At 38.6% G+C, this 23,065-nt stretch overlaps 3 protein-coding genes across 7 annotated transcripts; 2 read left to right on the top strand and 1 right to left on the bottom strand.

Annotated features, from left to right (window-relative positions):
• Positions 1-1,421: 1,421 nt before the first annotated feature.
• On the bottom strand, positions 1,422-8,560 carry prpf18 (PRP18 pre-mRNA processing factor 18 homolog (yeast)). Of its 2 annotated transcripts, XM_059335919.1 has the most exons (11): positions 8,371-8,560; positions 6,822-6,899; positions 6,565-6,591; positions 5,150-5,251; positions 4,941-5,054; positions 4,535-4,681; positions 3,946-4,014; positions 3,511-3,651; positions 3,336-3,407; positions 3,085-3,240; positions 1,422-2,381 (listed from the first exon to the last, which is right to left on the bottom strand). In XM_059335919.1, the coding sequence occupies exons 1-11, from the start codon at positions 8,434-8,436 to the stop codon at positions 2,301-2,303; spliced, it is 1,053 nt and encodes a 350-aa protein (XP_059191902.1). In that variant the 5' UTR covers positions 8,437-8,560; the 3' UTR covers positions 1,422-2,300. The 2 variants fall into 2 exon arrangements, with proteins under 2 accessions (XP_059191902.1, XP_059191901.1); XM_059335918.1 differs by lacking the exon at positions 6,565-6,591 and having other exon boundaries at positions 8,371-8,558.
• A 1,444-nt stretch (positions 8,561-10,004) lies between these two features.
• bend7 (BEN domain containing 7) lies at positions 10,005-15,446 on the top strand. The gene is made up of 10 exons (XM_059335720.1): positions 10,005-10,252; positions 10,829-10,906; positions 10,992-11,345; positions 11,589-11,708; positions 11,789-12,141; positions 13,266-13,373; positions 13,565-13,682; positions 13,771-13,884; positions 14,140-14,181; positions 14,705-15,446. Exons 1-10 carry the CDS (start codon positions 10,189-10,191, stop codon positions 14,761-14,763), a joined length of 1,410 nt encoding a protein of 469 aa, XP_059191703.1. The 5' UTR covers positions 10,005-10,188; the 3' UTR covers positions 14,764-15,446.
• Positions 15,447-16,091: 645 nt separating this feature from the next.
• sephs1 (selenophosphate synthetase 1) lies at positions 16,092-22,761 on the top strand. Of its 4 annotated transcripts, none has more exons than XM_059335905.1 (10): positions 16,092-16,368; positions 18,225-18,347; positions 18,465-18,561; positions 19,368-19,471; positions 19,631-19,738; positions 19,946-20,100; positions 20,187-20,277; positions 20,386-20,485; positions 20,909-21,121; positions 21,925-22,761. In XM_059335905.1, the coding sequence occupies exons 2-10, from the start codon at positions 18,252-18,254 to the stop codon at positions 22,137-22,139; spliced, it is 1,179 nt and encodes a 392-aa protein (XP_059191888.1). In that variant the 5' UTR covers positions 16,092-16,368; positions 18,225-18,251; the 3' UTR covers positions 22,140-22,761. The 4 variants fall into 4 exon arrangements, with proteins under 4 accessions (XP_059191888.1, XP_059191891.1, XP_059191889.1 ...); XM_059335908.1 differs by lacking the exon at positions 16,092-16,368 and adding an exon at positions 16,442-16,645; XM_059335906.1 differs by lacking the exon at positions 16,092-16,368 and adding an exon at positions 16,442-16,696.
• Positions 22,762-23,065: the final 304 nt, after the last annotated feature.

Below are 23,065 nucleotides of genomic sequence, written 5' to 3'. Positions count from 1 at the left end.
TTGCACACATCTTACAGCCAGTAATGGGGCCATGCATAGATCTGAGGTCATTAGAGAAAAAAACCTAGTTAGGCCCTCACACAATGAATACAAACCCTCATTGTTGACCATATTAGATACGAGAGAATGGGATAAGGCAACCTATTTGCAGTCTTATTAGTGGACAAGCTGAATGAAATGAAGAGGACAATCATGAGACAGAGAACATAAATCAGAACATCATGTTTCAAGATTTAAATAGCCACAGCAAAAAAATCAGTGAGCACTAAGTGTCGCAGAAAAGCATTAAATGCTCTGATACGAAATGTATCAAAGACAGGAGCAACAACATGTAGAATGAAACATAACTGCAAACTTATGACCATAAACATCCAAGTCAATGTCTTTTTGGCTCAGTTTCATTCTCTAACAGATATTTCTTCCCTTGCTCACCCCAAACAGCTTTTCTTTCACTATCCCCTTTCCCACTGTGCTTTTTTAAGATAGACATGTCGTCCTTACTGTCCACTGTATCAGGATAGCATCAGGGCTGATCGGTCTGACATCTGCCACAATTGGTTTCCCATGCTTTGTGGTGATTTCAGGAAACTCTTGTGGTCTTATTAGGTTTAGAAATTGAATTTAACTCATTTTAATCTCTGGAATGTCCAACTGAAATGAATTGTTTCCTTTCTGTTAGCACAGCACTGCTCTAGGAGATAACAAAACTCACATAAACACCCAGGTATGATAACACGCAGAGTTTTCTTGTTAATTTACAATGAGCTGGAAATATTTTCCACTGGACCATCATTTCAAGGCCTTGGCCAAGCAAACGTCACTGCTGACAGTGACACAACACATTTAACTGGAAAAATGCCAAAATATTTAGCTTGCTTTATCTCAAGGACAGGACGATAACAGACTCCATGGATGGACAAACGTGATGACTTCTAATCAGCTTATTTCATAGTCTTGAATTCAAGTGTTTCTGCACTGTGGCTGTGAAAAGGAAATCTTCCTGTTCTTCTTAGCTGTGGGAGCTGAAAGTGGGAAATTTCAGAGGAAAGCCACAGTATTTGCACTGCCAACTGTCAACCTGTCCAGCTGAGTCTAGTGACGCGTTCAGAGCTGACAGACTGAAACTGGTGACGTGGGTTTAGGCAGCCGAGCACACACTATGACCACAAGGAACAGATCAGATCACCATGGTTACTCAGTGTAATAAGGTCAGTGTGTGACGCTGGATGTTACCGTCTTAGCAAACTACTGGAAGGTTTCCATCAGCAATCAGTTGGTGCAAATCTAGGATTTTTCTCGCTTTGGACTGCTGTCCACATTGCCCACTGATTCGTTAATTGCCTATTTTCATCTGACCCATTGCATTTCTAATGAATTCCTACGTAGCCAACCCAAAAAATTACTGAAGCATGTCATGGTGGTGCATTTACAGTCCTTTATTAGTAACTGTTTCGCTGCTCCCAAGACATTTTTTCTAATGCCCAAAAAAAACCTACATTGGCTAAAAATAGTCCCATCAAGCAGCCCAGCTGCAGAAGACAAGAGAGCCAATCTCAACAATTACGGAACAGAATTTATTTTGAAGAAGGAAAATTACAGCATTACAAACATTCTCGGCAGCTGGTATAACAAAACACTTTATTTCCCGACCAAGCTAGTACAAGGACACATTGATTGGTTTAATAATCTGCTGAAAACATGCAAACAGAACTGAATCTGCATTGATTTTAGCAAGTCAATAAAAGAGTTACAACAGTCATGTCGCAGGTGTAATAAAACTTACAATACTGGATCAAATGACACTTTGTTTCCCACATCATCAAAATAAACTTTGAAAAAAAAAATGCATGTAAAATGGTATTAAGAGAAGAACAAGAGATAAACCTTTTTACGGTTTCACATTTCCTGAAACAATGATTAGAACTCCTCAGAGCCACAATAAACAAACATGTTCTCAAGATGGACTGAAGACTTGTGACTATTAATGGCATGACAGGTGCATCACTTTCCCCAGTGGCTCACAGGGACAAGTCTAATACGACTCAAGTGTTGATGAGTGTTCTCCAGCTAAATCTGAGATATTTCCATTTTCACTTGCAAGTTAGCACAATTCTGTCTGTATGCAGCAGGTCTTTTTCACACAACATCGGTTTAAATGATGCATTTCTTTAAAATGTTATCGCTCACATGTAGTTGAAGGCTACTGAATTCCAGGATGTTAAATATTTCTGCCACAACCTCACTTTGGTCATTGGATTGTGATACAACTGACCTGACAGCCTAAGTTAATCTGTTACAAGTTAAAGTGCATTGTACTCCACACACTTTGATGGAACCGTCGTGAAGTGTTTCTGGCAGATGGTCATTAGCCTCTTCAGTCCCTGTAGAATGAACAATAAAAAATATGGCGATTCAGTTTAGCTCATTTAGCTTTTCTTTCTTCTTCTTCTTTTTTTTTTTTTTGAACAATAACATTTTGTCAATGTGTATTCAGTGCATCAGGATTTGTGTTTAGCCCATGGGTGTTTAAACTGATACTAATGCAATGTCTTCTAGTAATTTCTGTGTAGGCCCAGCCAGCAACCTCAACCCTGACCTTCTCTATAAACCTCTGCGGTCAGTTTGTATGACAAATTTCAAAGTATGCAGGTGTTATCACTGTACAAGGATAATGCAGCACAATCTGCTTAGTCTGCATGTGAAATATTTACTGTGTCAGCAGGTTTCAGCATATAAAGTATCCTTCATGAATCCCGGCTATATAATTATGTTACTGTGCGTCTTTATCAAGAGTCAATATGTATCTTTTGGATTTTAGCAAAAGGACACTTACACGAAAAACAAAGAAATGTTAGGTTTAAAAAATAGTGCACTTCTACTTTATTAAATCGAAATAAGAATGGGATTAAAACACATTTAAATTTCCTAGTATAACATAAGCCTCAATATGGAATTTCATTCATCTGTGTCATGTTGGCACATGAAATCCAACCAGACATGGGTTTAATCTGGAGGATACAAAGAGGCTGAAAATGACAGGGGGGGTATATACACTATCTGTGGGGGATAATCTCAGGGTCTCACCTGGATGTATTTTCTCTGTGTCTCGTCGTTGAGAACGTGGGCCACGTGCTTGGAGAAAATCTTTTCTCGCCCAGTTCGAGCGTGGATACCCACCATGGTCACACCGATAGGCCAGGGAGCATTACCAATGGCCATCTGCAGGTAGGCATCATTTGCCTGGACAAAAGTATATAGTATTATATAGTAGTAAGCTGATATGTGATTAAATAAAAAGGGGCTAAAACATTGTTATACAGAAAAAAAAAACATACCTTGACATATTCTCTTTCCAACATAAACTTGATGATATCTGTAATTGACTCTTTGATGTCAGCTGGTAAACTCTGAAATAAAAAAATTATAACCATAAGAAATAAAAAAATAAAAAATCTACACCTTATAAACAATGTCCATGCAGCTTTTATTTTCTCTCTCCACAAGAGCTACCTTCTTCCTGAGTTTCCTGAAGAGAGGTTTGAGGTAAGACTCAGTTTGTGAGTGAGTTGCACTGGCCAGCTTGCCCTGAACACCTCGCTTCACGTGGTCTTCTCGGCTGTTTAGATCTTTGGCCCAAACACCAAGAAGAAACTAGAATACAACAGAAAATGTGAGTATTACCAAAATGTTACCGCAAATTAAAATAATAAGAGGCACTGAACAGATTGGGATTATTTGATTTGAATAGTGACATTAAAAGACATAGAAAAACATCCAATCATTAAAATAACTTGCAATATCTCTTTATGTGTTTAACAACAAAGAAACTCAGCGCTGTAAATGAAGGAAGAACAACAACAAACATAGCAGCCATAGTAGTGTAAAACATTTTCTAGACAACAGCTCCCTCTAGATCATAGGTAGAGAATGTTTTTCTGGGCTTACCCTCAAAAATTTGTGGATAACTTCCTGGTCTCCATCATCATCTCCTGTGCCCAGGGTTTTACCAAGAGCCTGGAGGAGAGTTTCAGTATCAGACATAAACTAAGGCATAACAGTCACCAACTAAAGAACACAAGTCATAAAAAACTGAGGAGAAACGTTGCAACTGTCAACTGGTGTCAAAGTATTAACCCATTTGTGCCCAAAGATATTAAGTAGAGGTGAAAAATGAATCTTTTTTATTTATTCATTCCAAATTGCAATACGGACTAGTGCAATATCCACATTGCACACATGTGGCAATGTGGACATTTTTTAATTCTGTTAAAGGCAAAATAGTCAAAATTCCATTCTGAGTTAAGTATCGTGGTGTTGCGGACATGTTTGATACAGCCCTCAGTAAAAAAAAAAAAATGTCATAATTAGCCAAAAAAATAGCCAAAATAGTCTAAATTAAAAACATTTTCATTAATATAAAGTACTTTCAAATTATAATTTCAGTTTCAGTTGTGGATGGGTAAATAAATTGGCCATAACATGATCCAACCGAAAATAACCTGACCCTGTCAGAAAGCAGTGTTAACTACACTACCTCTAATTCTTCGATAGTGGTGTTTTCTTCATGCACTTTCAGGTCGTGTTGTGTGTCCACTTCTCCTGCCTCTGTTCCTCCAACAATCTCATTCAGGTACTGCTGGTCAATCTTGTCCATGGCTGCTTTAAGGTCATTCCTCAAGCCCTAGGCACAGAGGCAGAGTTAAACAGTGTCTACCAGAATACTGTGCATCTAAATTAGGACAATAGCACTATAAAAGGACTAGCAAAAAATAAAAACAGCCACACAGATTCCACCTTTAATCACTTAAGTACAACATAACTCAGATTCACAGCTTCACAGAACTTGTGAAGCAACACAATCACATCTAGGATAGGATGGACTTGAATCAGCATGCCTTTAATGGACAATGTGTCCCACTTCAAGACGCACTCAATCCTACCTTGTTTACTTCTGGGGTCAGGATCTCAATCTTCCTAAGTCTCTGGAAGGCATCATAATCAGACTCTCCAAACAGCCGGATTGGTTCCCCTCGTTCTCTAAGCCGTCTAATTACCTATACAAACACAACGATGCAAAAGACGCAATAACTTTTCATTACGGAAAGAAAAATTACTCATAGGGAAGTGTTAATATTTTATATTGACTCACCTCCTGTCGTGACAGTGTCATTGGCAGCTTCTCTTCAGTTAATTCCAGTTCTAACACTGGATTAGCTGAGGTGGATGGCTCATCTTCTTCTTTCTTATCAATCTACAGGGTATCATGGAGGAAACAGAAATATAGGTATTATTGAAGGGAATTTTGTATGTCTAGAATTTGATAATATTGAAAGATGGCTTTTTCTGGGCTAGTGAACATTAAACAAATATTATTGACTAAGATATGTGAAAAGCATCAACAATGTCCTCAGGAAATGAGAACTGAGGAATGAAGAGGATGTGTGTCATTGTGATGCATTGGATTGCACACATTCACATCCCTATCTTACCTGCAGATCCTGCAGTACAAAGACAACCTAATAACTTAAAAGCAAGCACTTCAAATATAATATTGTTTCTTTTTTCATTTTGTGTCATTTCAATATTGGCTGCACCACCTAAAGCCTGATCACAGGCAAAACATAATATTCCATCTTTCTTTTTTGGCCAAAGTGAAACTCAAAGTATGCTACCAGATCATGCTTTCATGGGCACATGCATATCAGCACTCTTAGATTGTGGTATAAGGAGCACAATCTAAAAGAACAAACAAAAACCGATTACAAAAAGCCTTCCACACAAACAATGACCCTTGGTTAAATAAACACAGTATACTGCATGTGTGCAAAGAGCACAGCTTAATACGCTTGACATTTTAAGCCTTGCACAAAGTAAAGCAGAAATGCAGTTTTTCCATAGAGGCACAAGGAAATGCAAATTAGTGACACAAAACCAGGGGAAACTTATAGTTGGTCTGAATGTTGTGGCTGCTGTTACAAATGCAAAATAAGAAGTGCAGCTTGATAACATAATTATCTTTTATTTTCGTTCAGTAACCCATGCTGAAATCCACACCATGTCTGTGTCCCACTTCGGCTTTGTGGATTCCTTTCCTTGTTTCCTTGCTTTCTAACAAGTGATTGTTGCCAGGTTTAAAATAATTTCATAGTGCATATAGAAATAAATTGTTAAAAGCATAAATATTGACAATGGTGGCATATTAAAAGCAAGAAAAATCCACTACTTTTCAAAATTACCTGTAAAGACTAAATTTATCACACACAATAAGCAGAGGAGAGCTAGTTAAACATCAAATTAGTATACATCTAGTGACTGATTAAGGTTGTTCATTGTTGTATTAATCTCATTTTTTGCACTAAAACTCCCAGTCTGTTGTGAAGTTATTACTAATAACCCACACTGTATATAAAGATATTTCCACCATGTTATTTCTGCTTTTATCCTCACTGGCTTTAGAGTGAACTTTCAGAAAGGGTGCCAAGGAAGCGGAAGCCTTTGGGACACAGTGTGTTTTATCCTTATATCATGCATCCTGTCAGCTACTTTCACTGTGCAATCTCATACCTGGCTCTCAGGAGTCTCTCTCTGAACCTACAGATGCAGGCAGCAGAGGCACATTGGGGGAAAAACAGCAAACACAAACACTAATGTTCACCTGAGAATCAAAGCCTGACCTTATTTTGTTTCCTGGCAAAAAAGTTTAACTGCAATATTAAGAGTGTAATACTAGACATGAGATTAAACTGAACTGAAGAAAGGCAGTGATGCATATGTGTTTCCATGTAACAGAGAAAGAGAAAGAAAGTGATCTTGACATCAACCTTATATCCACATCTTCTGAAGTAATCTTCTTGTTCCTTCTGTGCAAGATCCGACCTTTTGAAGTATTTTTTGTTGTCCTGGAAGCAGAGAGAGAATGAACTTGTTTTACATTTCAAACAAACTCAATGTACAATAGCCTCAAGTTGCATAAAAAGTTACAGTAATGCACATATATTTTTCCAATTCACTGCCACTCACATGCTTGTACAAATTGTTCTAGTTTTTGGCATACCACTAGTGGATGTAGGAACTTGGTTGTTTGTTTGTATCTTTATTTGATACCATTTATCTTTATTCTATTTTATTATTATTCTATTCTATTGTTGTTATCTTAATCAGTTTACTTCATACTTGTGCTGCTGCAACACCACCATGGGGGATCGGTAAAGGAATATCTTATCTTATCTCTCTTAACATTCTCCTTCTCTTTTACTAAGACATTGCAGTTTGTATACTGTTAATACACAAAAGCTAGAAATGTATTTTTCTTTCTTCTGTGTTGAACTGAATATGACGAAATACTGTACTATCATTTAAATATTAAAACTAATTATTTTCAAACAAAGCAAATTTTAAGTTTGTTGCACAGCAGTAGATCAGTCAGTTTTGAGATGCCCTGTATGTCAGTCATTCTATTAAACCTGCCTTACATGAGATCAACAGTTGTGATTGACCCATCCAGGTCTGGTCTGGTTAGAAATCTATGTGAGTGACCAGACTCATCTGCCAGAGCAAATAAAACATGAGCTCAGCAGAATTGACTGTTTTTCTTGGCTACTGTCTGTAAACTTGGTCTTCAAACCAGAAGGTAGCTGGATCCTCAAGGGACAAATAAAGGTATTTACTGAGTGTAAGCACAAGGAGAGGTGTCATAAACTAAACATAAGGTACCATGAAAGGCTGTTAAAGATGACAGCCATATTGAAAGAAGAACATGGGTAAAATTATGACACAGTGTACCTTATTGAAACAGACTGAACTTTCCTAAACTTTGACTTTTTATCTGTATGAAAAAGATCTATAAAACGCTGCCACATGAGGCTGTCAACACTCCTGTCAGGCATCACATATCCATAAGATTAGTCCAATATTTCCTTTACAATGAAGAAAGTATTAACCTTAGTTGTTAAAGTATGTTCGTCTGTGTGTGACATGTATTGTTTTGGGCTTGAATAGCTTTGGCGTTAGGTAAACATCATAAAATTGCTTTAATTTAAGCATAGTATTAAAATAAATATTAGAATATCAGCCTGTACGAGGAATATCTAACGTTAAAGCTACTTTACCTGAACACAATTATCAGTCGTAGCTGTCTACTAACAGTCTAACTAGGTTTAACTTTAACGATAGCTATACCTTGTATAGTACGTGTTGTTCGGTACTGTATCAATATACACAAAAACATATGTTTTATTTTAGAAAGGCTGTATCGACTGAACTGTGATAGCGAACTAACGTTAGCTAAGTTAGCGCTTGTAAACATGTTAGCCACAGGGCTAACGTAAGTTACCAAGCTAACAAAAACAAGCAACTTCATCATCTACTTACGTCAACAAGCTGTTTGTCTTCAAGGAGCTTTCGTTTCCTTGCGATCTCAGCTTTCAGTATATCCATTTCAATCAAGCAATCGTGGTGAATATTAGCTTATTTCGGTAAATAACAACACATGTAGGGTTTTTGCGACAACGCTTCCACCTAAACACTCAAACCGGAAGTTAACTTTTAAACCGACAATTGAATTTCAGTATAAGAGTATTCAGTTAGTTACTTTGTTTGTTTATTGTGCTCCAAAATAAAAGGGTAAAAATATAATGTAAATTGGTTTCACTGACCATTTAAGTTGGTGTCTTAACTATATAGTCTTTTTGGGGAGTTTCGTGTAAATACCAACGTCAAAACCTGTAATTTGAGGTCCAAGCAATCTCCTTCGGGCACAATAAAACAACAAGAGTACTGTAGTTGTTCTCTTGCTCTAGAATGTGGCGTCACTGTAATAGAATGATAGTTTAGTAGGCCTATCCAGTAAATTAAGATATTTCGTAGGCTATCAGACAGGTTTTTTTTTTTAATTTATAAGGGGCGTTACTAAAAAAATAACTGATCATTCAAAACCACGCCAGTGGTTATACAATGCTAATGCATTTGTCTTTTTTTTTAAGTGATTCAATGATTCATGCACAGTTCCAAATGAAATAACGTGTTCATTACACATTTTCTTTGTCGATGTATTTCAACATTTGGGCATTAACCAATAAAATAATTTAAAAACAAATATTCTAGATTTTTTATTTTAATTTACTGGCATATGCCCATATTTAGATACAGTTTTGCCAAATCGCTGTACAGTCATTCCTACATATTTTTTTATCTGTCTGATCCTACCTGTTGTTAACCATGTTGCTACATTTTGGTGCATGTTCTAAAAATAAAGGACAAAATCATATTGCAAACAGACTTCTGTAAATGTAAAAAAAAATATGCTGTTTTAAAGCTCGTACAAAACGGTACAATGTAATGACGATAAAAATACATTTCACCATTTCTTTGTTAAATCGTTTTAGGTTGAGAATGGAGAGTTAACACCAACTTAAGTGGTCTGCACTTGTCACAAGTGACTCAACACTACCACCTATTTTCTGCCAGTGACTCAGAATTTATACCGTTGCCTGAAGCGAGGTCATGCCTGAAAGGAGGGAAAATTCATCCTTTGATGCACAACATAAGCTTCAGATAGAAATAGATATCAACTATGCCTAAGTAAGAAGATTTAAAGTCTGAGTTCTGTCTGCCAAAAAGATAGCAACATAAAGATAATAATAAACTCTCTCCAGTCAAACATTAATGGGAACTATTACTAGTGTTTTAATATAGAACCATAACAACAGCGCAGGCACTATTAACAATACTTATTTCTTAATATTTTGAGAATCCAGAAAAAAAGTTTATTTGCAGTCTGCATTCACAACTGCTTTTGCTCAAATGCCAGCTTATTGTTTGGACACCACAGTGGCAAATGTGTGACTCGACCTTTTAGATGAGAACATACCATCAGGTGGCGCAAAGGGATATGTGACGAATTTTTAATATTAAAGTCATTAATTTATTTACATGGCGAGAGGGAAGAGCCAGCATCCTTGTTGGGGACGGGAACAGATCATACAATAGCATTTATCAGGTCCGTTTAGGATCAACACGGCGAAAAATGTGCGGATGACAGGATCTGTAGCGCAGCCCGGGGAGAAATTTAACTGATTAATAAGGCAGACGGACAGTGATTCCGCTGAGTGGATCCTAGTCACTGATTTCGTTTGTCTCAAGAGCGATTTTCGACTGCACGACTTGCTGTATACTACATTCCTCCTGAAGATGGAGTTTGGGGAAAGGAAAAGGAGAAGGAAGTCACAGAGCTTTAAACTGGTCACGGATGAAGGTAGGCTGCTGAATGAATGCAAGACCTTGTAAGACGCGCGTCTGTGTCTGGGTGTTTGTCTGGCGCTGTGTGCCAGCAGAGACGACTCTGTAAACAAAAGCGATGGCCACGACAAACCCATAGTCTGTGTCTCGCTCATAACCAGCAGCTCACTCTAATTATTCAAGTCTTACATGTAAAAAAAAACCCTCCATGGACATCAGTCTAAATATAGATGCAATAATTAATTAACAGTATAATTACAGTCCAAAAATATAAAATCATATTACGCATTCTGAACATGCAGCTTTGATTGTTCACTTTTTGCTGAAGCTACACGCTCTAGGCCACCTCTCTTCTGCTACACTTCTTCATACCACCTACAGGTGGTGGTTTCTGCATGGGATGGGGGGGGGGGGGGGGGGGGGGGGGGGGGGGGGGGGGGGGTCTGCTTTGGTTGACATCACAGTTCCTATCAGCCTGCTTCATCATTGCAATGCAAAAAGCTGCAACATCATTCTGCAACTATTTGTCACACAGCTTGTGAAAATTTGTTTACAGCAATACTATAACAAAACCTCACTGTTTCACTTGCAGATCTTGCTTCCTCATATATGACAAATTCCAACTGCAACATTGTCAACGGAGAGCCAAAGGATGCTGCTGTGCCTGATGGTATGTGACATTATAAAGATTGATTTATCTGGTATAACAGCATATCTCACTAATTAAAGTGATATCCTTCTCTCTCAACATGCAGTTTGGCTGGGGGATGAGAGTGTGGAGATCAAAAGGCAAATCACAGGAATGATGAGGCTTCTGAGTGATAAAACCGGCAGGGTATACCAGCGTGTGGCAGCAGAGCAGGACAGTTTAACAAAGGAGCCCCAGGATAGGCATCTGACATGGGTACATCAGCCAGCACCTTCATCTTTTGTATCAGAGGAGCACCAAGGCAGCAGCTGGAACTCTGCAGGGGACCCGGGGCCTTCACCTTCATCCATATCCACCCCTATCAGAACCAGTCCAGGCTGTGGCCAGTACAGCACCCGCTCCAAAGCCCTGAGGATCCTCAACAGTAGCAAGGAAGTGATCAAAGTGAATGAAGCTAACGGTAGGGTACCAAAGCAGGTTTAAAGAGGAGAAAACACAATTTCAATTTATTGAAAGAAAAATACTGCTGAGAACATTGTGTTTTGTGCTGAAACCCAAACAAGCTTGATACCAACATTTACAGAGGTTTAGGGGTTTAAGGCAGACACATTTAACCATAAAAGACAAACACTGGTGCACACATATAAATAAGTATGCAAGTTTAAGTCGACTATCACTAACCAATGCACTACTCACTTTCCAGCAGATGTAGTCCCTCCTGCTGTGCTCGAAGCCCCCTGCTGTATGTGTAACTGTAAGGGCACCTTGCAGGCTATTTTGCAGGAACTGCGTGCCATGAGGAGGCTGATGCAGACTCAAAAAGGTCAGTGCTTAGACACAAAACACTCACACACAATGAGAAGGTGAGAAAGAAAAATTATAATGTGTTATCCTCTTTTCTAGCATCCTTGGAAAGAAATGAACATGCTGCATCACCATGCCAACCTCGCCTTGGTCCAGGCCCTGCTCCTCGCTGTAGGCCCCACAAGAAGAGGCCCATCTATAGAGTGGCACCATTGACCGTGTCTAGGACAGTGGCCACTGCCCCTTTGGAGGCTTCACCACTTACAGCTACACCTGCACCTGCAGAATCTGGAAAAATGGAGGAATGTGAGAAAAAGCAAAGCTCAGCTACACCCAACAGTCATCCTGTCTCCTCTGACGTTTCTGTGCTGCCACTTCACAACAATCCAGCAACTGTCAACAGCAGACACAATCCTCTCCTGAATCAGCTAAGGGAGCCTCAGTCATTAGAGGTAATCTGCATGTTAGTATACATGCATGAATGAGCCAATATGTTTTTCTGTGCTTTATTGGTAGCTGAAATTTGTATGTACACCACTTTCACAGAAGCAGTGATCATTATTTTTACTAAATCTTCCTAAATAATTTATTCTCCAGAGGTTTTTAAACGTTTGTATTCACAGAAATCTGATACTGTTTCCTTTCTTAACTAAACTCACATCGGAAAAATCATAGAATGGCAGGTGTAAATACATATGATGATATCCCTCCAGATTTCCTTTAAAGAATAACTAACTATGGGAATTTCTATGTTTTCTATTATAAAAACTTATTTTTAGCATGTTTAACTCCATTTAATAAAGTTAAACTTTATCTCTAACTTTATGTGCATAATTAAAAGTTGTTGCCAAGTGACATGCTTGGTTGCTAAAGAGGACCTGTGTGTCCCCTGACCTCTTTGGATCTCAGATCATAATTAAGGTATGAGGAATTAAGTTTTTCATTATCACCCTCGCTTTATTTTGCACTGACACCCACAATATTAAGTTAGAACAAATTACTTCTTGTTCTTTCTTTTTTTTATTAATTAATTTGACAGGTGCCATTCATGTAGGCAGTGGTGGAAGAAGTATTCAGATCCCTTACTTAAGTAAAAGTATGAATACCTCGCTGCAGAATTACTCCACTACAAGTAAAAGTACTGCATTCAAAACCTTACATTTAGTAAAAGTACAAAAAAATCAGTATAAAAATAGTGGAGTAGAAGTATAAAGTTTCATGAATGGAAATACTCTAAAGTAACCTCTGTAAAATTGTACTCAATTACAGTACTTCAGTAAATGTACTTCCACTATGTAGGCAGTGTTGCATTAAAATAAAATGCAACTGATGCAATGTATATAGCAGTAGCTAATACACAGACATAGGCTTCAAGAAATGAAACACATAATACCATAGTCTAATACAAGCAGAGAACTAACAATAAAACAGATCTAGATAAACAATAAACTGTCGAACAGTTTGTGTTTTCTCTCTTCTTTTTCCCAGAAACTGAATGTATCTAGTCATGTTTTAATGCACCCTTTTCCCATAATACTTCACAATACACAGTATGTGTTATTTGGTTCTTTTTCAGTCCGAGGTGCGTCTTGCAGAGGATCATGACGTATTTATCTCAAAGGCTCAGCTGGACTCCATTCTGGTCAACTATACACGCTCTGGCAGCCTGCTGTTCAGGAAACTGGTGCGCATCAATATGCTTTTAAAAGCCAATTCATTGGCCCTTTGATTTTGGTTAACTCTGCAGTCATGTAACATCACTACTCACTTACATTCTATTTCAAACAACTACAGTTAACATCTGAAGATTTGCTTCATGCTATAAGTTCACAAAAGGCTCGACAATGTCTTAACATGGAGCTGCTGTGTGTTTAGGTGTGTGCCTTCTTTGACGATACCACCTTGGCCAACTCTTTGCCAAATGGTAAAAGAAAGAGAGGGCTCAATGATAACCGTAAAGGTTTGGACCAGAACATTGTAAGCGCCATAAAAGGTAAGATCACAAAAAATATTTATACAATAATGAAACAATCTTCAAATGAATAATGAGACATTAATATGGTTGTGTGAACCGTGTCCAGTGTTTACAGAGAAATACTGCACTGAACACAGAATAGAGAAGTTGCCCGGGCCACGAGACTGGGTTCAGATCCTTCAAGATCAGATCAAACTTGCCAGGAGGAGGCTGAAAAGAGGTACTGCTACAGAGCCTTCTGATAACTTTTTCTCTATTTTTTCCTCTTTTATGGAAGTGGTATATACTGTATACTACTTTGTCTAGTATCCTGTTTTGACCACCGGACCTTTTGTTGTGCAAATATGTTTTTGAGCATGGTCAAAGGAAGTTAACATATTATAATTATGGCAGTACGTTTACTAGAATAAGTCAATTATAAAGTTATAGGTCAGGCTTCTTTCAGGTAAATCTTAATCTTCCTTTGACTCCTCAGATGCTGCAGAAGCAGAAGAAGTCTTAAATGGACCTTCCACAAGTATGAACCTCCTATTTAAGTGTTCACACATAAAAGCAACAAATACACACACACACACACACACACACACACACACACTTGTATCTGTCTGTGTCTGCACCTGCAGATACATCATCTTTCCATCAGCCCCCCTCTGAGCCCACTATGTCTTTACCTCTCACCACTTCACTGTCACAACACACACACAAACTGGTGCTGCTGACTCGCTCATTGGCTCATATGTCTTTGTCACGCTGTTACTGTGACATTTGACATTCTCACCCAGCTTCCCAAAATGTCAGCTAATTATCTTCACACCATGCACCTTATCCCGTCTTTCACCTCTTTATTCCCTCCCTGCCACAATAGCATTTCTTTTTCTGCTGTCTCAGTTGTTTTTTTTTTTTTAAGGAAGGCTATGCGACCCATAATAAATCCACCAAATGTCTGAACACTGTTTTATTTACATGCATACAAAAAGCACTGAGGCATTCATGGTAGTGATGATTTATATTTCAACATTATTTTCCTTCTTCCTTTACAGGCTGTGACTATAAAAAGCCTGCAGGTGTAGAGAGGACGGTGGTGAACATGACTGGTTGATTCAAGGGCTGCCACAATGGCCTGACAGCACATTTTTTGATTGTTGATGCATTTTGCCACTTTAGATATTTCCTTTGCAGCTGTGATCGGCTCTGTGTTATGGATGTGAAGGGGAAAAAACAAAAGGACCAAATGAAGAAGAAGCCTGCTTAATGATATCTCCTCTCTCTTCATTTTTAATTGGACAGATGGGGTCTGGGATTTTATGCCAACAGTCACTGAACTATACAGTGGTTTAAAAAAAGAAAATCTCAGATCATTTTGGTGTTTAGAAGAGACTTACTGTTTACATTAGTATAAAGCTACAGCTTTAATATGCCTTGTCGTCATATGTCATTACTAGAAATCACATGTCTGAAATGGACAATTTTGCACAAATTACTTTTTACAGAAAGTTTTCCATTGTGGATTGTGCCTTTTAAGTGACAAGTATTTCAATGGGTGTAATGTACAGTGCAGCGTCAACCTTAATTACAAACAGGTCTACATCCTGAAGTAAATATTTGATGTAACTTTTTGGCCAATCTTGCAAATTAAAAATATGTTGATAGGCTACAACTGGCTGCAAATATAAAACTTTTTCCCAACAGTATTAGAACATCTAGGCTATGCCTATATGTATTGTGCTATTGTTGTTATATTGTGATGGAATTACACATTTCTTGAATTTTTCGCTCACTGTGCAAATTAAACGAATAGTTGTTCCCACCATTAATTGTTTTCCTGGCCATTTTTTGTGTGCGTTTACTTGGATATACAGTAAGGTTGTCAAAAGTTTAAAGCGATACAATCTCCATTATTTAAAGGCTACTGTTGACAGTATTGAAAGTACCTAAACTGTAAAAACAGATCTACAATCAGCTTTTCAGATGAATCAGTGCGGAAGGATATCAACCTCCACAACCTGTAATCGCAAGTGAATTCAAAACAAACAAAATATTATTTTAATGTGCCTGTGACATTTTTTTTCTTTCGTAGTATCGCAAAATATCAGGCTTGTTTTGTTTTTTTTAACTAGAAGTTTATCAAAGTCGGAAGGTCTGGTATAGTCAACCTTACAAGACAGTTAACAACAGCAGAAATAAATATTTCTGGATTTCGTCCCTAAATATCTTGAAGTCTAAATAAACGTTATCACATAATGATATCAAAGGGTAAGCTGAAATATAAATGTATAAGCCCCAGCCTTTGTTAAATTGTAGCCAGGCAGTGTTATGTTTTTGTAGGTGCAATTGGAGGGAAAACAGTAAATTAAAGGTACACTCCATTGTAGAGATTTTGTTGCCAGACTTCACAGCTCATTAAAGGGGATGTTAAAGCCGCCTCTGTGCAGGCACAGGACCCTTTGAGATCGTGTGAGTTTCCTCTTTGTTTTGTAATGGATATTTTTTTTCATAAAGCCTAATTTTGGTCGGATACGTATATTAATTAAAAAGTCTTATATTATACACAATGTCTATATTTTTATACCGTCTAGCTCTGAGTTAGAAAACAAATATGTCTGACTTTTCGTCAGGCTTTCTCCGAGGACGCCCGATTCTAGCCCCAATGCATTCTGGTGCCGTCCCCGCTCTTCTGCCGGGATTCACCGCTAACGTGAAGCTGGTAAGGATAAACTGGACAGAGCAATTAAAGGGGAAATGTTGCATGAATATAACTCCGCTTTGGTCCTAAAATCGCATTTAGGGAAATTGTTAACACTTCTTTTGGACCATATCATTACAAACTTTGCACAAGTAGCATGTTTAGTGCTGTTTTATTGATACGAACTCTGATGTTGCACACATCGCATGGCGATGGACAGGAAAGGGTTAATTTTTTCCGCCGCCGACATTTTTATTCGGCGCTCTACGGCAACTTTTTAACCTACATGTGCAAAGAGGTGGCACTATGTTCCGCAACTATACCTCACATTTAGGCTGCAGCCTGTAAAGTGTGTGTTTTTAATTGTAATTCTGCTCGCACACTCGGACTCTCTTAGCTCTTTGTTGCACAGAGCTGCTTGTGCTCATCACCTCATGCATTGATCAGCGTTTGCAAGCCCAGAGCTAGCATGGGAACGGAAACTGCCTTTTCAGCAAAACAAACAAAAACGTGGAGGGTGTAGCTGTCATTATTAGCAGACATATCTTACAGTTGAGCGGCCAGAAGTTAATAATGTGGCGTACAGTGAAGTTTACCTCTGGTCAGCACTGATATTGTCAGCCACTGCCTCAGTGTTGAATGAACTTGGCAGCATTTGTCTCTTGAACACTCCCACTGTGTATTAACCGAGGCCCCTTTCAGCAATTTAAACAACAAACCGGGTTTATCAGTAACCAAAAGTAAAGTCTGGCTTCTCCGTCAGGTGGCCAGGTGTTTCCCTTTTTCATGTTATCTCCATTTATTGATATCTTGCTTTTGATTAAACTGAACATTTGAGAGTTGATCAGCAAGCAGCTCATTGTGAAATCAGAATCGTCTTTATTGTCAAGTAGGTTTTCACATACAAGGAATTCGCTGTGGTGTATTGGTGCAAAAGAACACCACTGAATATAAATGTAGATATGTTATGTTGCCAGTGCTTGTATAATTTGTAACTGTTTCTTAATGTGCACTTTAGGCTACTAAACCCTAACACATGTATACATATTTTACCTATAAATGAAAATACACTGGCAATTGATTTTATTTGATTTTATATGTTATTTGGTTTTAGGTGAACTACCTCACCATTGAATTGTTTATATAATGTTGAGAATGGTGCTGATTTAATTCTTGTAATGCTTGTAGCTGTCACTTTTTTTGTGTTTAGTGTTGGTTGCTTTTCTAACGAAATATATTGTGTCAAAACATTCATACTTCCTTAAATGCTGATTCAGCTTTAGTTAGTATAGTTATTTCGTTAGTTTTAGTTAGTTTAGTTATTTCTTTCAGAGCACTGATCTGCAACAGTGTTGTTAATCAGTTAATTTTTTTAAATTAATTCCGTCTTCTCCATTGTGATGATTTGCTGCTTTTCTTTGTTATATATATATATATATATATATATATATATATGTATAATTATAAACTGCATATGCTTTAGGTTTTGGACAGTTGGTCATACAAAGCAAACATTTAAAGGTTTTAACAAGTGCCTTAATGAAAACTGAACTGACTTTTCTTCACTATTTTCTGACATGTTATAGACTAAACAATTAATTTGTTAATCAAAATGTATTGACTTTTAGAATAATGTAATTGCAGCCCTAAAGATGGCAAAAGTCCTCTGACACAGTCTTAAAATAATATGATAAGATGCACAAAGGCAGGATTGATTGCAGTGCTGTTGCTTCGTATTGTACAGAAGCTCATTTGTACTTTGTTATGATTCTCTTAAAATGATGCACACATTATTTTAGGTCTAATCAATGAACATCCAAACAGTGTTTCTAATCACCAATTTTGTTTTCCTGTTCTGGTCTTCGATGTGGTTCTAGTGGTGAAGACCCAGAGTTTCTTCAGACATGTCCGTAAGGGAGTCTTTTAACCCCGAAAGCTATGAGCTGGATAAGAACTTCAGGCTCACTCGCTTCGCTGAGCTCAAGGGAACAGGCTGCAAGGTTGGCCCTCCTTCTCAAAATCTGCCTTGGATTCATTATGGTCTTTATATTCCACCAGATGAGAACATTGATACGAAAATAATGTATGGTACCTGTGGTTATTGTGTTTGGTTACAGGTGCCTCAAGATGTGTTACAGAAGCTTCTAGAAACCTTACAGGAGAACCACTATCAAGAGGATGAACAGTTTCTGGGGGCAGTTATGCCCCGATTAGGTAATTATGATCTTCATATAGCACGATAAAAACAAATTACTTCAGTTACAGAGTGCTACACAGTAATTTGGGTTAACAGAGCAGCAACTCATACAGTACTAAATATAGAGTATATTAAATTGCTTAAGATGAGTGAAATATGTGATGATAAAGAAACATCTTCATGGGACACTCCTGAAGATGTGACAAGAATACTCCTCTGTGGTTGAAACCAGTTTTATAGTCAAGTCAAGTTAAGTCAGTTTTATTTATATAGCCAAAATCACAAATCACAGATTTGCCCCAAAGGGCTTTACAGACTGTACATGGTACGACACCCTCTGTCCTTAGACCGCCACAGCGGCCAGGGAAAAACTCCTCAAAAAACCCTTTTAACAGGGGAAAAAGAAACCTCAGGGAGAGCGACAGAGGAAGGATCCATCTCCCAGGACAGACAGACGTGCAATAGATTTTAGTTGTACAGATCGACAGAGTAGAATAGAGTAGATAGAGGTTGAAAGGGGAGAGGGAGGGAGGATAGAGAGAGACGGTTGAGAGGGAGAGAGAGAGGAGCAGGAGTTCTGGGAGGGGCACAGCAGCAGGTGATGAAGCGCCACCATTTATAGACAAAGTTGCTTCATCCCCGCCCGCACCAGTGATGTCCTGCTGTTTTATACATAAGCAATGAATGTCAAGTTATGTGATGATTTCCTTCCCTATTAAAGCCCAGCAGTCAAAATCTGCTCTTTGGTTAAGATTTTTTATGTACAGCACCAGAACATACACCTCTTCCAAATATCACATACCGAGCTCTTTTATTCTTTAAGGCATAGGAATGGACACCTGTGTGATCCCCCTCAGACATGGAGGCCTTTCTCTGGTCCAGACAACAGACTACATCTACCCCATTGTGGATGACCCCTACATGATGGTATGGATCCTCTCTTTTATGGACATTATTTTAGCCCCATTGTGTTCCTTTTAATTATGCATTTACCTGACAAATGGAAGGATGACACGGTTATAAATATGTGTATTATTGGGTGTGATGTTGGCCTGGTATGCTAAATGTTCAGTATCTCTGTCTTAGGGAAGAATTGCTTGTGCCAATGTTCTAAGTGACCTGTACGCCATGGGAGTGACGGAGTGTGATAACATGTTGATGCTTCTGGGAGTCAGCAACAAAATGTCAGAGAAGGTAAGAGGCATGTCAATTGATGTGTTCACTTCTGGAAATAACTTCAAAGAACCAATTGTGTTAATGGAAGAACAAACCAAATGTAGAAAAAACACAAGTAGAGAATAAAAAAGACAGTGTTAAACAAGTTATTATTACTTTTATCATTTATTTAATTTTCTCTGTTTTGCTCTCTGTCTCTGCTCTGAATGTCCTGGATCTTTACAGGAGAGAGACAAAGTCATGCCACTGATCATCCAGGGATTCAAAGACGCGTCAGAGGAGGCAGGAACATCAGTAACAGGAGGTCAGACGGTGCTCAACCCCTGGGTGGTGATGGGAGGAGTTGCTACAACAGTCTGCCAACCCAACGAATTTATCATGTAGGAATGAGTTCCATACTTATTATTTATAATGTGTCATTTTCTTGTGATGCAAAAACACATCCTGATGACGCTGTGTTTCTCAGGCCAGACAACGCGGTGCCAGGAGACGTGTTGGTGTTGACCAAGCCACTCGGAACACAAGTGGCTGTTGCAGTTCACCAGTGGCTAGATATTGTAAGTACGCCTGCTCACCCATGAATCATTTTGTCTGGACACTCATTGTTTTCTGGATAAACACTCACACCATTGTCTCTGTCTGCTGTATTTCTTTTTTTCTTTCAGCCTGAGAAGTGGAACAAGATTAAGCTGGTGGTAACGCAGGAGGATGTAGAGCTGGCCTACCATGAAGCCATGATGAACATGGCTCGGCTCAACAGAACAGGTAAAACCTTGATCAATGTGTCCAAGTAATTGTTTTCATTCATTTTTATAAACCTCATTTTTTCAGTTAATCAGCTTGTTAAGCTGAGAGAAATGCTGAATGGGGGACATTTTTTTGTAAGCAGCAGCCTCTGCAGCAGCTCGGCTGAATTGCATCCTGTGTAGCTAAGCAGCCTCTGCTAATAATGTAAAAAAACACATTCTGGAATAACTTCTGGGACAGAAGTTTCAAGACTGCACACAATGTTTGGCCCTCAGTCAGTGACAGCCTTTGTAAATATTAGCACAAACTGAATACTCAATATTTGTTCATACCACGGAGTAATCTTCAACCTTGAAAGTTGAGTTGCTCACATCCCTAATCGACCAATTAATCATTCAAATGCCAGTCTAAGTCTGTCTCTCCGTCTGTCTTCCCTTGTAGCGGCTGGTCTCATGCACACCTTCAACGCTCACGCGGCCACTGACATCACAGGGTTCGGCATCCTTGGCCATGCTCAGACGTTGGCACGGCAACAACGAAGTGAGGTGTCATTTGTCATCCACAACCTTCCAGTGCTCGCCAAGATGGCCGCCGTTTCCAAGGCCTGTGGGAACATGTTTGGACTCATGCACGGCACCTGCCCTGAGACATCAGGTGTGTATGTGTGTGTGTGTGTGTGCATGGCTCTGCTTTTTGCTTTATTCCATAATCGTATATTTTGAATGTAAAGGTTTTTTAACAGTGTATAAAAACATTTGTGCTTTGAGCCCTCCCAAAGGGCCTTGAAGGTCAACAAAAACAAATAACCATTTGACTGCTAATGCGTGTTCTTAGTGCCACAACAACAGGGATTTAGGCACCATTACTGTTGCGTTCTGATTAAAATGTACTTCTTTTAGTTTGTCTGATTGGGACAAAATAAATGTTACTAACTTCACATACAACAAGCCATACAACAAAGTTGTATAAAAATACTTAACTACTGAAAGTAATTTGCACCTGAAACTGTGCTCATCCAATCCCTAAAACACAAATTGTATAATTGGTTTGATTTAAGGGAAAGACATAACTGAGTGTTGTCTGTGTAGCAATGCTAACTAATAATAATAATGATATTAATATTAATAATAATGATATAACCAAAGCTACTAATGATATGTCCAAGTGGAAACATGTGAAATGAGAAAGGTCAGAACTGAGAATTGAGCCCTGAGGGAAGCAAAGAGAATCCCACATAGACAAATACAGAGATTTAATAAATCAGTGAAAAAAATAGGATGAGACCCACTGCACTGCAGCACCACCTGGGCCCTGTGCTCCAGGACTACAATGTGATCAGCATCAGTGTGAAATGCAGCACTTAGATCCAGCAGGGAGAGAACTGAGCACTCGCCAGCATCACTTCACATTAAAAACATGATGAGACTCTGGCTGATGAAATCTCCTTTTCTCTGTAGGAGGCCTGCTCATCTGTCTGCCTCGGGAGCAAGCTGCCCGCTTCTGTGCCGAGATCAAATCTCCAAAATACGGCGAGGGCCACCAAGCGTGGATCATCGGAATTGTAGAGAAAGGAAACCGCACTGCTCGCATCATTGACAAACCACGGATCATTGAAGTGGCACCACAAGCAGCCACACAGAATGTCAACCCTACTCCTGGTGCAACTTCTTAATCCTCCTTTTCTGCATCATAGACCGGAACCCCACAGCTCTGCTGAGTGTTTTTAGACACATAAACTACAAAACCATCCTAGAGTGTTGAAATATATACACAAAATAGTATGTACACAGAAAAGACTGGGTTGGCGTGTATCTACATGAAAAAACAGCCCCACACAGTGGCCAAAGGGGCATGTCATCACCCAGTGGACTCAACCTGCAGTATCCCCATGATAAAAAATTGGTAAGGATTAGAGCATACTTAAAATCCATTTGCCTTTTGTGTCTGTTGTATTCTGTTATGTTAAATGTGCGTGATTGGCAGGCAGCTTCTGAAGCGAGCGATGAGGAGGAAGACGATAATGTGATACTGTTGATTCATTTTGAATCTTAGGAAGTCTGGTGTCTGTTGCCTCTTTGGGTCTTTTAAAAATGCTCTCATCAAGCAAGCAGACAGCGTGATGGTGTTTTTGTTTGTCCATTCACTTTGTACAGTTATAAAGCCTAGTTTTAGTTCATTGCCGTAACTGATGCCTTGAAAGAAACCGAGTGATCAGAGTGACCAGAATGGTTTGTTTTTTATTACTTTGACTTTTTGTATTGTCCCCACCTAAACTAATAAATATTCAAATAGAAGATGGCTTGTTTTTCCCGCTCTGTGGTAGCTGCACTCATTTGAATGAAATAAATTAAATGTGACATTATCTACTTGCATAATAAAACTGCAGATATTTTTTTTACATAAACAATTGATCGTAAGTCAGATACATTGTGCTTTAAAGTCTGATACATTGTGCTTTAAAGTCATTATATGAGGAGAAATCCGCATCCCCCTTCAGCAGCAACTGCATTCCCAATACTTCATCATATTTAAGATAATATGGTGTATAAAGTTTGCATTATATGGTCACACAATGTGCAACTGTAAAAAAGCAGTCTG

Source organism: Centropristis striata, chromosome 6 (genome assembly GCF_030273125.1).
Source record: "Centropristis striata isolate RG_2023a ecotype Rhode Island chromosome 6, C.striata_1.0, whole genome shotgun sequence".
Lineage (NCBI taxonomy): Eukaryota > Metazoa > Chordata > Actinopteri > Perciformes > Serranidae > Centropristis > Centropristis striata.
This window is presented reverse-complemented; position numbering and strand designations above follow the sequence as displayed.